The sequence below is a fragment of the Solanum stenotomum genome, chromosome 12 (genome assembly GCF_019186545.1).
Source record: "Solanum stenotomum isolate F172 chromosome 12, ASM1918654v1, whole genome shotgun sequence".
NCBI lineage: Eukaryota > Viridiplantae > Streptophyta > Magnoliopsida > Solanales > Solanaceae > Solanum > Solanum stenotomum.
This window is the reverse complement of record NC_064293.1, coordinates 36667095-36682640: the sequence shown is the minus strand read 5'-3', so window position 1 is coordinate 36682640 and position 15546 is coordinate 36667095. Positions and strand designations below refer to the sequence as shown.

The window sequence follows — 15546 nt, the reverse complement described above, 5'->3', positions numbered from 1 at the left end:
TTTCTGTTTGTATAAGCAAGAGAGGCGAGGATGGCGAGCGAGATTTGGGAGAGTGGCGAGCGAGATCTGGGAGATGGGAGAGAAGGGAACAAAAATATATGTATATATACAATTTTCTCTAGCTTTATACAAACACAAGCATATTTCATACATTTGTATAAAAGCGAGAGAGGGCGAGCGAGACTGCCACCAAACGAGAGTGGCGAGCGAGATTCCACCAGGGAGAGTGGCGAAAATAACAATAGTTTGTTATAGGGTACAATTAAATCAAAGTATATTTATAACATTTAATTTGAATTAATAGTTTGTTATTATATACAATTTTCCCTTCTTCCCTTTTCATATGATGACTATACTCATATTAGAAATTAATTAATTTAAATTTGTATCGCATAGCGGCGTAGGAATTCATTTGGAAGGCAATGTTCTCTATAAAGGATTTTTTCATATCAAATTCTTGAACTCGAAACCTCTGATTAAGAGAGAAGCAGCCTCATGCATTGTACCATATTGCTTGATCAAACAAGTTATTGTTTTTCATTTCTTTGTCATGATATAAAATATGCCACGCTTAAAATATTCGTAAAGAAAAATATTGAACGTCAAATGAGCAAATTGAATAATATTTGAATTGGTTAAAATTAATTGAGTTTATAAATAAGTTGGACTAAGATTGGCTCAAAGGTTTCTCGAGCACAAATGGGACTACGTTGGATCATAATCCTTCTCAACTGATAATTCACTATTAACCTGTGATTTTTAAGTAAGCATCTTAATGATTTTTGAACGATATCATTTTGACAAATTTGAATACTACTATACATGAAAAAATATTCAATTTTATCTTTCTCTATTGGAAATAATTTAAAATTACACTATTGTAGGTTGTTGATATTTTTATTATTGACACATCATCTTGTATTAATTTTAAACTTTCAACTTGATATTGACATAACTCAATTATATTGATATAAATAATTTATCGTGTGACATAGATACTGTATTTCTTTATATGTTATATAAATAAAATCTAGGCGGTGATATTTTTTTTTATAGTTAAACATTTTTAAGATTAATTTCTAAAATAATATTATGGGGTTTTAAAAAGAGATAACTTTAGGTTTAGCAAACATATAAATCATATTTGTATGTTATAACTATAGTTTGCATAGTTGCGCTTCATAGCAAACTTTAAACAGATTTGTATAAATCGCTGACAGGAGCATCAGATTTGTATAAATCAATGGCAGGCCTCTCGTTTGTATAAAAGTGCATCGATTGTATATGTATATCGGTTAGATAATTGTATATATGTAACTACTACGTATATGTATCAATGATTGTGTTTGTATATATGCATAAAAAATGAATTTGTATAAATTGAATTGAAATAAAACATTTGTATATCAAATCTCTCTCGCTTTATACAATACAAATTATACATTGTAATTTGTATAGTCTGCGTTTGTATAAAGCGAGAAAGAGAGAAAGACAAAAGAGAACTGAGCAAGTGAAGATTTGTATTTGTATAATTATTAGTGTATAGGACGAAAATATATGTATTTGTATTTGTATATACAATTTTCTCTCACTTTATACAAACACAATTTATACATTTGTGTTTGTATAAAGTGAGAGAGGCGAGCGAGATTCTTTGGGGAGAGAGGTGAACGAAAAGATATGTATATATATAGTTTTCTCTCGCTTTATACAAACACAAACATAATTTATACATTTGTGTTTGTATAAAGTGAGAGAGGCGAGAGAGAGACTGGCGAGCGAGAAATCCGAGGAGAGAGGCGAATGACAAAGTGTTTGTACGAATTAGAATTAAATGAAACTGTGATTATAATATTTAATTTTAATTAATAATTTGCTATTTTATATCATTTAAAATCGTGACGAAATCAATTTTATTGAGTGCTAATACCACAGGTTCAAGTGGTGGAAGATGGTTCATAGTAAATAATTATTTTCTAATATCATGTCTCAAACTCAAATTTTTAATACGACTTCTCTCCCTGACTATCATTAATTTTTAGTTTTATGTAAGACAAAAAAATTATAGTAAACTCGTAAAATATAAAATTTTATAAATTTGATTTCTTGCTATAGGCTATTAATGAGACACTGAGACTACTTTATTATTACATATATGCATTTATTGTTGAAATTAATTTTATTAAGTGAATTATTTTTTTGTGAATTTACACAAGATTACTATTTCAGCCATCAACTAAGCATTAATACTAATACTAAATAATTAAGAAATTCATCAAAATACTATTAATTTTATTAATCCTATTAAAAATAATAATTTGTACTCGTAAACCAATAAATACCTTATTTTGTTATTTTTTAAAATTAATTCTTTTAGAAAATAATGGAGATTTGCCAAATTTTGCCGATATCAACATTAGCGATTATTAATGGTAGTGTTAGTATATATTTCTCTTTCTTTCGATGGTGAAATATGATTTTTGATCGAAAATTTATATCTAATATTAAATTGTCAATTTCACCTTTTCAGTATGACCTATTACCCTAATTTATGATTTTATATTGGCCGAAATTTCTAATGGAACATTTACAAGTTAATAACATAATAAGTTAATAGTGAGACTAACTTTACTTTCTACATGATTCTTGAAATGAAATTAACTCAAATAAATGATTTTTTTCTCGTGATTTTAATTCTCAATCAAACATTATTGTCAAAATTTAATAATATCAAAATACTATTAAATTTATTAGTAATATTATTTTTGAGACATTGAAAATGACCTCTTATCAGGTATAGATATATTTTAAAAAAATGTAAACGATGTTTTATTTTATTATTTTTCAATCTATAATCTCTAAAACTAAGTTAAAAAAAATCCAAACATTTGAGAAATCTTGACTATTTCATCATATTATAGAGTGTCAATACTAACATTAATCGTTCAAATTGATTAAAAATATCATAATTTACTTTCTTGGAATGATGGAAAATTGTTTTTTTTTTAATTGAAAATCGATATCAAATATCGGCTTTTCGACATAAATTTTTTAAGATGACTTTTTCTCTTGACTATTCTAATTTATAGCTTCATATCAAACAGTTTTTTTTATGGTAAACTTGCGAGATATAATCTCATGGAGATTTTGATGTCGCAATAAATACGTATTGAATTTACGACATGCATGTAATGATGAAATGAACTCAAATAAGTATTTTTTTTATGACTTTATCTTAACAATAAATTATCTAGTGAAACTTTATAAGTAGAATCTACGAAGGGTAGATCATAAGCAGATCGTATCACTATTTCATAAAATAAAAAAATTATTTTCAACGATCTCATCAAAAACTAAACAAACGCCTAAATATAAATTATCAGACCTAACCCAATCGAAAGACCCTCGAAATAACGACTTTACATAATATTACTATTTTAACTATCAACTAAACACTATTGTCAAATGTTTATTATTTAATAATTACATCAAATACTGTCAAGTTTACTAACATTATTTTGATGAAAAAGAAAACTAATATTACTCATAATTCAATGATTTCATCAAAAATTAAACAACACACCTAAATGTAAATTATCAAATTCAACCCAACCCAATCGAAAAACCTTCGAAATAACGACTTTACATAATATTACTATTTTAACTATCAACTAAACACTATTGCCAAATATTTAATATTTAATAATTACATCAAATACTGTCAAATTTATTAACATTATTTTTGATGAAAAAGAAAACTAATATTACTCATAAAACACTGAAATTGACTTCTTCCCAAGTACATATGTAAAAAAAAAAAACCTTTATTTTATTATTTTTTAGAACTAGGTTCAGGTACAGTGTACTTTTTATTTTAATTACTTTCCTTTCACATTACCTACGTGACGTAACCGAAGCACTCATTAAATTTAGGTTATTTTTATTTATTATTCGTATAGTTCATGTGACATATTTCAATTTTACTAGAGACAAATAATTTAAGTTTGATCGAGAATTTATTAATAAAATTTATATATTTATAAATCACTTAAAATAAAATATTATAAATTATAATAATTGATAATTTAAAATATTTAAAAGATATATGAAAAATTTAGGGAGAAAAGATAAACCTGTTTAAATTGAAAAAGTATTAGTTAAAATAACAGAGAATCTTTATTTAAATATATTTTCCGCCGAAATTAGCAACGAATTTATAATTTCTTCCTCTATATTAATATCATCATCAACAAGCATCTCGATGTGTAATAAGAGATAGAGAGAGAAGGAGATAGAGAGAGAAAGTACAAAATTGACCTTCCACTCTTGTGGATCTAGGGTTTCACAATACACAGTTGAGCCACCGCATCGTCATCTACACCGCCGTACTACAACTACTATCTGAAAAATCATCTAAACCCTACTTTTAATCTTCTCTTAATCATCATCTTCTATAAAGAAACCCTAAAATTTTCATTCTTTTTTGGGTATTTTTTTGGGTAAATCTGAATGAAATTTGATAAACGATGACGTTTGATTGGTTGATTTGATAAAGATTTGATAAGATCTGACTTTTTTTTTTCTGTTTCGATTGGATTTTAAGCATAATTTCTAGATCGATCTATATTGACGATGAGAAACTGAAAGGGAAAAGGATAGAAATTGTTTTTTTTTTTTTGAATTTTTTGTGATTACAGAGAAAAAACGCAAAAAAAAAGGAAAAATGTTTAAATCGACGGTGGTGTTGTATGAAGGAGAAAGATTGGTGGGAGAAGTTGAAATATACTGTGAGAAGGGTGTGGTATGGGGGGAGAAAGTAATAAGGATATCTCACTATTCGCCGTCAAGCGAGAGATGTCCACCACTGGCAGTGCTACACACAGTTACCACTGGATTAAGCTTCAAATTGGAACCTACAAAATCAAAGCCGCTGACCCAAGACTCGCCGCTCACTCTTTTGCATTCCACATGTCTCAGAGATAACAAGGTATACCCCAAATTGCTGAATTGACAGTAACAAACTTGAACTTGAGATAATTAAAAGAAATTAAGATAAAACTAATCGAATCATTTCCAAGACTGGCTAATTATGAAGAAAAAAACATAGTTTATGAAACAAGTAATTAATATCCAGATGAAACATAACTTGAATTTTAAGAATCAAATTCTTGATTCTACATACTAAAAAAACAATTAAAACCCTAATTATTTTTAAGAACTGGACTCTGGATAAAATGGATGATGACCAAATAATTGATGTGAAGCGGATACTCGTTTGGCTTGTACCCTTTTGTATTTATTTTTTTTTGAAAATTTTGGACTTTAGACTAATTCTATTCCTGGAAGTTAACAGAACTCTTTGCAGATTTGCTTAAAATTTGCGACCTACATATATGGCAACTCTATGAACTTGGTGACTTTAATGCTAAATGGATTACTTACTTTTCTGTAAATGGGATACTGCAAGATTGAGCCTTTTGCTGTCTACTGCAGTGTGAAGTTGAGAAAGGGATGGACTGATGGATAGGGTTTTATTGCAGGGTTTTGTTGAAGGCTAAGTTGCTCGGACTCTTCACCTTAGGTGCCGCACACGTGTTCGACACGACATGGGTGTGGTATCCGTACCCTATCTGGTCAATCTATTTTGGTACTTAGACCATATTCGACGAAGGAATCCTGGATAGATTTAATGATTTATGTAATCTAAACAAAAGTTAAGGTGAATTTGAAGAAAATGAAATACCTTGTATATAGAAATTTCCTTTTAGCTCTTTCCGGGATTTCCCTCTTATCAATATTTTCTCCTCAAGCTTCCCACATAATATATCCTAATTTAGGTTTTATAACTCTACTTTTAGATATTTGAATTATTTTTAGTCGAACCCCCGCATCCGTATCCATACCTAGATCACTATCCTCGAATCTTAAAATTTAGATCATGATGAATTGGACCTCTAGATCCGCACCGGAGTCCGAGCAACTTAGTTTTAAGTAGCAATCTGTCCTTGTATTTCTTGTCAAGCTGAGGTTTCTTTTAAGAACTACTGAATCTAATGTAGATTACTTCTATTTCTGCATTTATTTTGTAAATATCAGGCTTGGATTCTTGCTTCAGGGGTCTATACTCGAAAGAGGACTCAAAGAGTATTTGAAGCTCTTTTACAATTGATAGCTTTCTGATATGATGAACATAAAAAGTCTATTTTGTTTATTTCTTTTAATGTAGAAGGTCTACTGTAATTGTTCCTATACATATATAAAAAGGTCTATTCAAATTGTTGCAAATAGACAAACATTCTGAAAGCTTTTCACAAATACATCGTCCACGTCTTCCGCAAATGTACCATTTGTAGCTTAGATTTTTTGAGAGGTCTTTCCTTTGATACGTGGTATTTATTTGGGCTCTTTCTCATTGTCTCCCTTTCAAATATCAATTGCTCGCTTATCAAAGTTATTACCGCATATTTTTTTTTATGCAGACTGCAGTGATGCCACTTGGAAGAGAGGAACTTCATTTAGTCGCCATGCAGTCTAAGAATATTGGCGGACAGTGTCCTTGCTTTTGGGGATTTAAGGTTGCATCAGGGATTTATGATTCTTGTCTAACAATGCTAAACCTCAGGTGTCTTGGCATTGTATTTGATCTTGATGAGACACTCATAGTTGCCAACACAATGCGTTCATTTGAGGATAGAATAGAGGCCTTGCAGCGGAAAATAAATTCAGAGTCAGATCCGCAACGTGCCTCTGTTATGCTGGCTGAGGTCAAGCGTTATCAGGAGGATAAAATTATTTTAAAGCAATATGCCGAAAATGATCAGGTTGTTGACAATGGAAAGGTGATCAAATCTCAGTCTGAGGTTTTCCCCGCATTGTCTGATAATCACCAACCTATTGTCAGACCCCTGATTAGGTTGCAAGATAGAAACATTATTCTTACTCGTATTAATCCAATGGTATGTGTACTTTGTACTCTATCGTCTATACCATGTTATCCCTGTTTTGTTAATCTTGTCATCTATGGTCCACTGATGACTCGTTGACTGCCAGATGAGGAATGCAAGTCATTTGTAGTCTTACGTTTACTGTTGAAAGGGGTTCAGTGATGGGACTATCCATTTCTTTCTCCCCTTTCTCTTTTGCATTAAACTGTTTTATGGTCTGAAGCTTTATCTTCCTTTTTTTGGGGGGATGCATCACATATTCTTTCCGTGGCAGATCCGTGATACTAGTGTTCTTGTGAGATTGAGACCTGCTTGGGAGGATCTCCGAAGCTATCTGACTGCAAGGGGTCGGAAGCGCTTTGAAGTTTATGTGTGCACAATGGCTGAAAGAGATTATGCTTTAGAAATGTGGCGCCTTCTTGATCCAGAATCAAACTTGATTAACTCACAAGAACTCTTGGATCGTATTGTCTGTGTCAAGTCTGGCAAGTTTCTAAATTACCAAACTTTCGCTAGTACCATTGCTCTTTTTCTCTCTAATCACTGACTTTTCATGATTATGTTGTAGGCTTGAGGAAATCTTTGTTCAATGTATTCCAAGATGGAAATTGTCATCCTAAGATGGCATTGGTGATTGATGATCGCTTGAAAGTGTGGGATGATAAGGATCAACCCCGAGTGCACGTTGTTCCTGCATTTGCTCCATATTTTGCCCCTCAAGCTGAAGTATGTACCGCATTCTCTTAGTGTTTCTGTGAGATGTTGATCTATATTATATGTTAACATTCTGAAGTACTTGAATAATTTTACTGTAGGGCAACAATTCTGTTCCTGTCCTTTGTGTTGCCAGAAATGTAGCCTGCAATGTTAGAGGTGGTTTTTTCAAGTAAGATTTTAGGAGATTACCTGGTGCCAACAATCTTTATTGTCCAACTTATTTTATCTGATTTTATTTAGATTTGGTTGTCTCTTGGGGTTAGTTTCTTTTATCTGATTGTAGCTAAATTAGTTTTACTTACTTGGTCCGACTTTGTGCAGAGATTTTGATGAAGGCCTGTTACAGCGAATATCTGAAGTTGCATATGAAGATGATATTAAACAAGTTCCTTCTGCTCCCGATGTCAGCAACTATTTGATTTCGGAGGTTAGTGAGAATGATATCTAAAAGTTTCCATTTCTCTTGACAGATCTTAGTTTTTATGATTATCTACAATATGGATGATAAAATTTTGCACCAATTAACAAATAATTATGAATATTTATGAGAATATATTATTTTGCTGGTCAGGATGATCCTTCAGCTGTAAACGGGAATAAGGATTCACTTGGATTTGATGGAATGGCTGATAGTGAGGTTGAAAGGAGACTCAAGGTACAATAATGTTATATTTGAATCTTGTACTCAGTTTGGGTATGTGTATCCACACTTTTCATGAGGTTCAGAAGTGCTGGATGTGGTTATTCTGCTCTCTCTTGATAATTTTTTCCTCTGTACACACATTGTAATTTTTTCTTCTAGCATGTAGTGGAACTCGTCTTCTTTGTGACAAATACTGTAGCGTAATATTTAGTTATCTCGGCCTTTCAGGAAGCAATGTTGGCTTCAACAAGTGTTCCTTCTCAAATGACAAATTTGGATCCAAGACTTGTACCAGCTCTCCAGTACCCTGTCCCACCTGTTATTTCACAACCAAGCATTCAAGGCCCAGTGGTGCCTTTTCCTACTCAACATCTCCCTCAAGTGACTTCTGTACTTAAATCATCAGTGACTCAAATAAGTCCTCAGGATACAAGCTTGCAAAGTTCTCCTGCTAGGGAAGAGGGTGAGGTACCAGAATCTGAATTAGATCCTGATACAAGGAGGAGATTACTTATATTGCAGCATGGTCAAGACACGAGAGATCAAGTATCAAGTGAACCTAAGTTCCCTATGGGGACTCCATTACAAGTATCTGTGCCACCACGGGTGCAGCCACATGGTTGGTTTCCGGCTGAGGAAGAGATGAGCCCTAGGCAACTTAATCGACCCTTACCTCCCAAGGAATTTCCTTTAAATCCAGAGGCTATGCATATTAACAAATATCGGCCTCCTCATCCACCTTTTCTTCCCAAAATGGAGACTTCTATGCCATCTGATAGAGTTCTTTTTGAGAACCAGAGGCTGCCAAAAGAGGTGAGTTATCTATTTGTTAATGCCAACAGCTTTGAAAATTCATTTATCATGAGTAACTTATGACCAAACTGTTTTTTTTGGTTTGTTTCCATTTTGCTTTCCAGGTAATCCCTCGGGATGACAGGATGAGATTTTCCCAATCACAACCTAGCTTTCGTCCACCAGGTATGGTCATGAACCATGCTTGTGAACTGTTATGTAAAAGCTTAAGCATTTTGACTCTTTAACTTAAGACAGTTTCTGATTGGTATATATGTTGACCAAGACTGTTTCTTAGTTTCACTTTTCCTTTAAGTTGCTTTCTGAAAGCTTGTTAAGTACTTGAAATTTTGCAGTAATAGATGCTATAATTTATAATTCTTGTCAGAACTCAGAAGTGGGGACTGCTGAAAATAGGACAAATAGGTGGCTACCCTACAATATTACAATTTTTCTGGAGTATGGACCTCTTTTAACACCCAGAGAAACAAAACTAAGCAGTATGGGCTCATGTTGAGTGCTTTGGTTGTGCCTCAGCCCCCTCCCAGATTTCTTCTTTTATTATGAAAGCAAATGTGATTTGGTTTTAGGAGTGCATTTTTGCATGCATCTTTCTGCTTAGGTTTATACAACCACCACGCCTTGTCCAAGCCTTGATGGACAAAGTTACCTGGCCTGTGATGGTGGGAGTTAGCAGGTACTCCGTGGAATTAGTCATGATGTGCACAAGCTGGCCCTGATGGGGTCACAGTTACATGAATCCTCACAGACGATGTTTAGGTTTATCAGGCTTGAAATTCTACATGTCCATGAATAGGTGATGAAGATAATATCTCAGTGTTGATCTAAATAAGAGTGTCTTTTTAATGTGTACAAGCTAAATAACTACACTTTATTTTCTTATAAAACAAACACATGACACTTGAAAAAAGAAGAAGCAGATAACAGGTCTGTTATGCAATTATGTGATGTCACTGGACGAAAAATATGAGACAAGCTAAATCTCTATTCACAAATGGTGTTAAAAAGTTCTAGTTTCACAGGTGAGGAAGTTCCCTTGGGTCGGTCATCTTCCAGCAATAGGGTTCTTGACCTTGAACCTGGACATTATGATCAATATCTAGAAACACCTGCTGGAGCTTTACAAGATATTGCATTCAAGTGTGGAGCAAAGGTAATGCTTCCCCTATTATGTCCAGTCATCAGGCAGCACTAATGTAAAGTTTCCTCCCTTCTATTTGTGAGGTCTCTGAATGCTTATGGCAAATACATGCAGGTCGAATTCAGATCAAGTTTTCTTTCGAGTCCAGAACTGCAGTTCTCCTTGGAGGTATGCTGAGTACATATATCCTAATTCTACTATTCCAATGAGCTTTATGTCTCACCTTTACTTAATGAAGAATGTACCACAATCTGCAAGTCTTATGGACCTTGTTTCTGTCTTGCCTGTGAGCTCTGTCAAGCCATGTTTTAGTAGCATGAATGTCAACACTTCTTTTGTATTGTTGGACAAGCTTCCTATCTGATTTTTTGCAATCTTTTTTACTGAGGTCTATCCATCTTATTGAATCATAGTTTGTATTGCTTGTATAGGTGTTGTTTGCAGGAGAAAAAGTTGGAGAAGGAATTGGCCGGACGAGAAGGGAAGCACAACGACATGCTGCTGAGGAATCTCTTATGTATCTGGCCGGTAAGTTTGTTGTGTTGTGTCATAATTCCCAGTAGGAAATGATCTGACTTTTCAAAGGTTGGTTTTACGGTGATTAGATTCCATCACCTTGTATTAGCTAACCTATATGCACTTCCACGGTTATAGAGTGTTCTTTGAGCAAACCTGGTGATAGAGTGAAGTTCTGAACTGATGTTGTTGGCACTTGGAGTTGTGAGTATCCCTGTGCAGTCTTTAAGAGGATTTTATGCTGAATTTGAGTTAAGTGGATTTTATTCCACTTAACCGTGACATCTTTCAGTGGTGAATTTTGTTTCATCTATTGGGAAAATTATTTAAACTTTGAGAGCAAGTTTGAAAAACTCTTAGGAGTAAATAGAGTCAAGCTAAAAGGCTTTCATCCATCTGTGAAGTTCAACTTTTCCTGCTACTTAGTTCTACGTTGGGTTGTCTGTATCAAAAAAAAAGAAGTTGTTTGTTGGGTTGTTACTCCAATTTATGTACTGTTATCCATCTCCCCCTCCTAACCAAAATAATAATAATAATAAAAAAAGGAGGTTCTGCTGTATTTGCATAGATGCTGCTTTTTTCTTCTTTCAAGGAATCATCCTTCTAGTTGTGTGCATAATGCTTCAGTAGAATATTGTAAAAATAATGTGTGGGGTTTTTGTTGAGCAGTCCCTTTCCTGGAAAAGGGTTCAGAAAGAGGAGAACATTTATTTTTGGGCAGAATAGTTGGTGATCACATTACTTCACTTTGGACTCTTGAGACATTTTAATGTTGATGTTAATTGTTTAATCCTTGTGTTAAGGAACTCTTTAGAGAGATCACAGGTATCTAGTTGTGGCCTAATTTGGTATTGATATAACTTAGCCACGAGATACTGTGGTTGGAGAGGATGGGGGGATAAATAGTTATGATTGCTCTTGCTGAATAAGCACTACACAAGTCTTATATAGTGTGCTTGGTGGCAAATCAGAGGAATATTTTCTTATTAGCAAACCATATGCAATATCCATGAATTGTAGATGTTCATCGGGTCAAATGTTATGTTTCCAAATAAGTTTGATGATTTTGACATTTTCATGTTGCTTCCACAGACAAATACTTGTCATGTATCAAACCTGATTCCAGTTCCACACAGGGTGATGGATTTAGGTTTCCAAATGCAAGTGATAATGGGTTTATTGACAACATGAGTCCTTTTGGGTATCAAGATCGTGTCTCACATTCTTTTGCATCAGAGCCTCCCAGAGTGTTGGATCCAAGGCTTGAGGTTTTTAAGAAGTCAGTGGGTTCAGTTGGCGCCCTAAGAGAACTAGTATGATTTTATAAGCTTGCTATGTTAGTGTACCTTATTTACCTCAGTTTTCTTTTGATGTCTTGGGATGTGCCATTTATTATTTTGATTCTTTCAGTGCGCAATTGAAGGACTTGGTTTGGCATTCCAAACTCAGCCTCAACTTTCAGCTAATCCGGGCCAGAAAAGTGAAATATACGCCCAGGTTACCCATTTACTTCCCTTTCTTCTTTGCTATTGCTGATTAATCGAAACATGCTTAGCTGTAGTGTTAGGAACTCTTATCATCTTTTCTGACTCATGGCTTAGATGCGATATACCATTTATTATTTTGAAATAATTGCAACCTTTTGCTTCATTCGCGGGATGGATCTAGGCCATCTTTTATCCTTTGCATTTAGAGCTCTCTCTCTAATAATCACTAAAGAAAAGATTTTATTAATCTTGAACAGCACTAAGATAAATCTTGAATATGTGTAACAAAAGTTTAAGAGATAGTCTCCCATTAGCATGTTTTCTGTATTTTTTTCAAATATTCCAGTATGCTACTAACATACACTATTGAACTTTAATTTGCTGATGGCTTCTGTTCTGTTCTACAAAATCTGCTTTCCTTCCTTTCCATGTTGTCCCGAGAATACAAACATGTATTGCTTTTCTATATCCTCTTTCTCTTCTTACTCTGGAGCCCCCAACCTCAGCCTCCTCTTTTTTTTCTTCTTCTCTTCTGTATATTGAAGGCCATCATTTTGGTTGGGAGGGGAGTTAGGCCCTGACCCCTTACTTAGAAGTCAGACCCCTTTATCTCCAGCTTCCAAATAGCTTCTTGGTCGGTCTTTGACATTGTCCATTTAACCTTGAAAACATTTCTGAAACTGTGTCTGTGTCACACTTGAATTTGACTGTTTTTCCTCTATTTCCCTCTCTCGTAGATAGCATCTGTTGATGATGAATAGCCCCTTTTTCTGCAGCTTGTCCTGTGTCAAGCAAACATCCATGCTCTGCGAGCTTAAAAAAACACTCTACCTTGTGCTGTACCACTTATCCAATATTTCTCCATTGCCAACTGTTCTGGTGCATTCTCTATTGTCAATGCTCTGTAGCAGGATTGTACCGTAAACTCACCTCTCTTGTCCTGCAACAAGAGAAGAACTTTGCATTCAGTTCTTTCTCTTGATAGGTTAAAAACATTTAATGTTTAATCTGATATTGAAGTTTCTGGAAAGCATTCTTTGCTAAACATCAAGTTCGATATTAGAAATTCATATAATGGTGGATGGTTGGTGGAGATTTGGTGTATAGTTTTGTTTGCAAAGTAGTGATTCTCATAGTTTCAAGAAACAAGTATGCACTTAAGATGGCAGAGTTATCATGTCTATTGAGCAACTATCTCTTGCCTTGCTGACATTGTGCGCACTTTTGTCTATTTGGTAATCATGCTGCAGGTGGAAATTGATGGCCAAGTATTTGGCAAAGGAATTGGTTCAACATGGGATGATGCTAAAACACAGGTGCTTACTTTTAGAGCTTACGTTTTAAATTCCTATCTTATCCCTTTTCTCTATGATTTAAAATTTTGGGCTGCACATTTGTTTCTCTAGGCTGCTGAAAGGGCTCTTGTTGCTCTGAAGTCTGAGCTGGCTCAATTTTCTCAGAAGCGCCAGGGTTCTCCAAGGCAAGTGATTTCAGGCATTTCACTTTTGAAACTAAAGTAATGTCGTTTCCTCTATTTGGAAGGCAATTTTTTCCTCAGGCCACCTAGTAAACCTTATGAAACTCTTGTGTGTATGTGTGTGGGTTTGGGGTGGGGGTGGGGGGTATGCAGATTCTGATTTGTCTTTTTGCTGCCATCTGTTCCTAATTTATATTTTTTTGCCTCCTTCGCATCTTGTTATTTAAGGGTAAGCGGGTATTGGATTTCTGGTGAAGCCATTCTCTTTATTTTAGAGTTGGGTTCTCCATGTCTTTGTTGAGGCAAACCAGTATTAGCTTCTGATTGTTTACATGCATTTATTGTTGCTCTTTCATCCAGATCATTGCAGCAGGGATTTTCTAATAAAAGATTGAAACCTGAATATTCTCGGGGTGTGCAGCAGAGAGTACCATTGTCTGGTAGATTCCCGAAGAATACTTCCACTATGCCATGAACAGTGTATAAAGATTCTTGACCTCTGCTTGTACATCAACCCCATAGAAATTTTAACATGCATGGGAACATCTGCCGCTGTGATTTGTGAAGCCAATTGGGATCTTTACTATGAATCGCTGTCCTGCTGTTTCAGCTAGACTATATCCAGTATGCACGCTCACAATAGAAGCACGTGTCTGGATTGATAGATCAAAATTGAATCACCTTTTGGGAGCCAGGCAGTTCAAATTTGTAAACTGTGGATGTCTTGCTATTTTCCGTGTGATTTTGGGACTTAGAGGCCTAAAAAGCCCCACTTAGAGCCTGGAATGAGTTCACTTCTTCATTCAAGATGGGCACCAAAAGCCGCATACTTCCGGGAGTTCTTCAGGCATTGAATACACTTTGGCCATGTCCAATGTGTTTTCCGGAGTACACTTCAATTTTGACGATTTCATAGTTAATTTAGGATATGATTTGAGACCTTTCGCTTTTGTGTTTTCTCTCGCATTTTTTAGATACCAAATAGGACGAGTGGAAAATTTTGTTAAGCTGTAATTAGCTTATTGTAGTCTATTTTTCCATTGTTTTTTGTATTCCCAGGGGGTACAATTTACTGTCCAAATGTAACCTTCTGCAATTGATTAATGCAATTTTTAGTTTTCAGCAATTGATCGTCTCTTTATTTTCCAACCCACGTCATCTTCACCCTCACTCAATATTTTTTACTTGCATATCGAGTAGGACATAGAGGGTGAGCAACTCCATCTTCAATTCCAAGGCAGTGGATTGGAGTCATCGAGTTCAATTTTCGTGATCTCCTTTCATGGACCAAATATAATTTTTTTAAAAATATTATGAAATTAAAAGACAGTTGGAGTGGTCTCTTTGTATTGTTTTTAATTTTCACAATATTCAAATGTAAGCATATTTGACTCATCGATTTTACTCACTCTTTTAATATATTCTTAAAAATTTCATGATACTGCACAAATGAGTGTTTCATAGTTACTTGATCGTCAATTAGAATGCATTGAAGATGTTGGAAATGGATTAAATAAAATGTCAACGTTTCATTTTTATTGAAAGGTGGATGAAAAAGGAAATAAAACTAACCACATATTTAAAAAGGTAAATACCTTATACTAGCAAATGTAAAAAAAGAATCGTCATAGTAAGATAAAACTTGGTAAATTTTTCATAATAATGTATGACAATTCACAAAATAAATTTGAAAAATATTCTTAATAGAGGCTTTTCTCTTCTATTTAATCTCATTCAAATTCAAAGTTAACTATTTTTTTTTGGGGGGTCTTTCCCTTTCAATTCAAGATATATGCAAAAAGATTAAA

General features: G+C 34.1%; 1 protein-coding gene across 1 annotated transcript; it reads left to right on the top strand.

Annotated features, from left to right (window-relative positions):
- The first annotated feature begins 4266 nt into the window (after positions 1 to 4266).
- On the top strand, positions 4267 to 14864 carry LOC125846253 (RNA polymerase II C-terminal domain phosphatase-like 1). The gene is made up of 17 exons (XM_049525630.1): positions 4267 to 4987; positions 6480 to 6956; positions 7219 to 7429; positions 7513 to 7670; positions 7760 to 7830; positions 7983 to 8088; positions 8233 to 8316; positions 8533 to 9117; positions 9222 to 9282; positions 10140 to 10270; positions 10373 to 10426; positions 10690 to 10786; positions 11867 to 12087; positions 12185 to 12271; positions 13512 to 13577; positions 13668 to 13741; positions 14099 to 14864. Exons 1-17 carry the CDS (start codon positions 4724 to 4726, stop codon positions 14211 to 14213), a joined length of 2862 nt encoding a protein of 953 aa, XP_049381587.1. The 5' UTR covers positions 4267 to 4723; the 3' UTR covers positions 14214 to 14864.
- Positions 14865 to 15546: the final 682 nt, after the last annotated feature.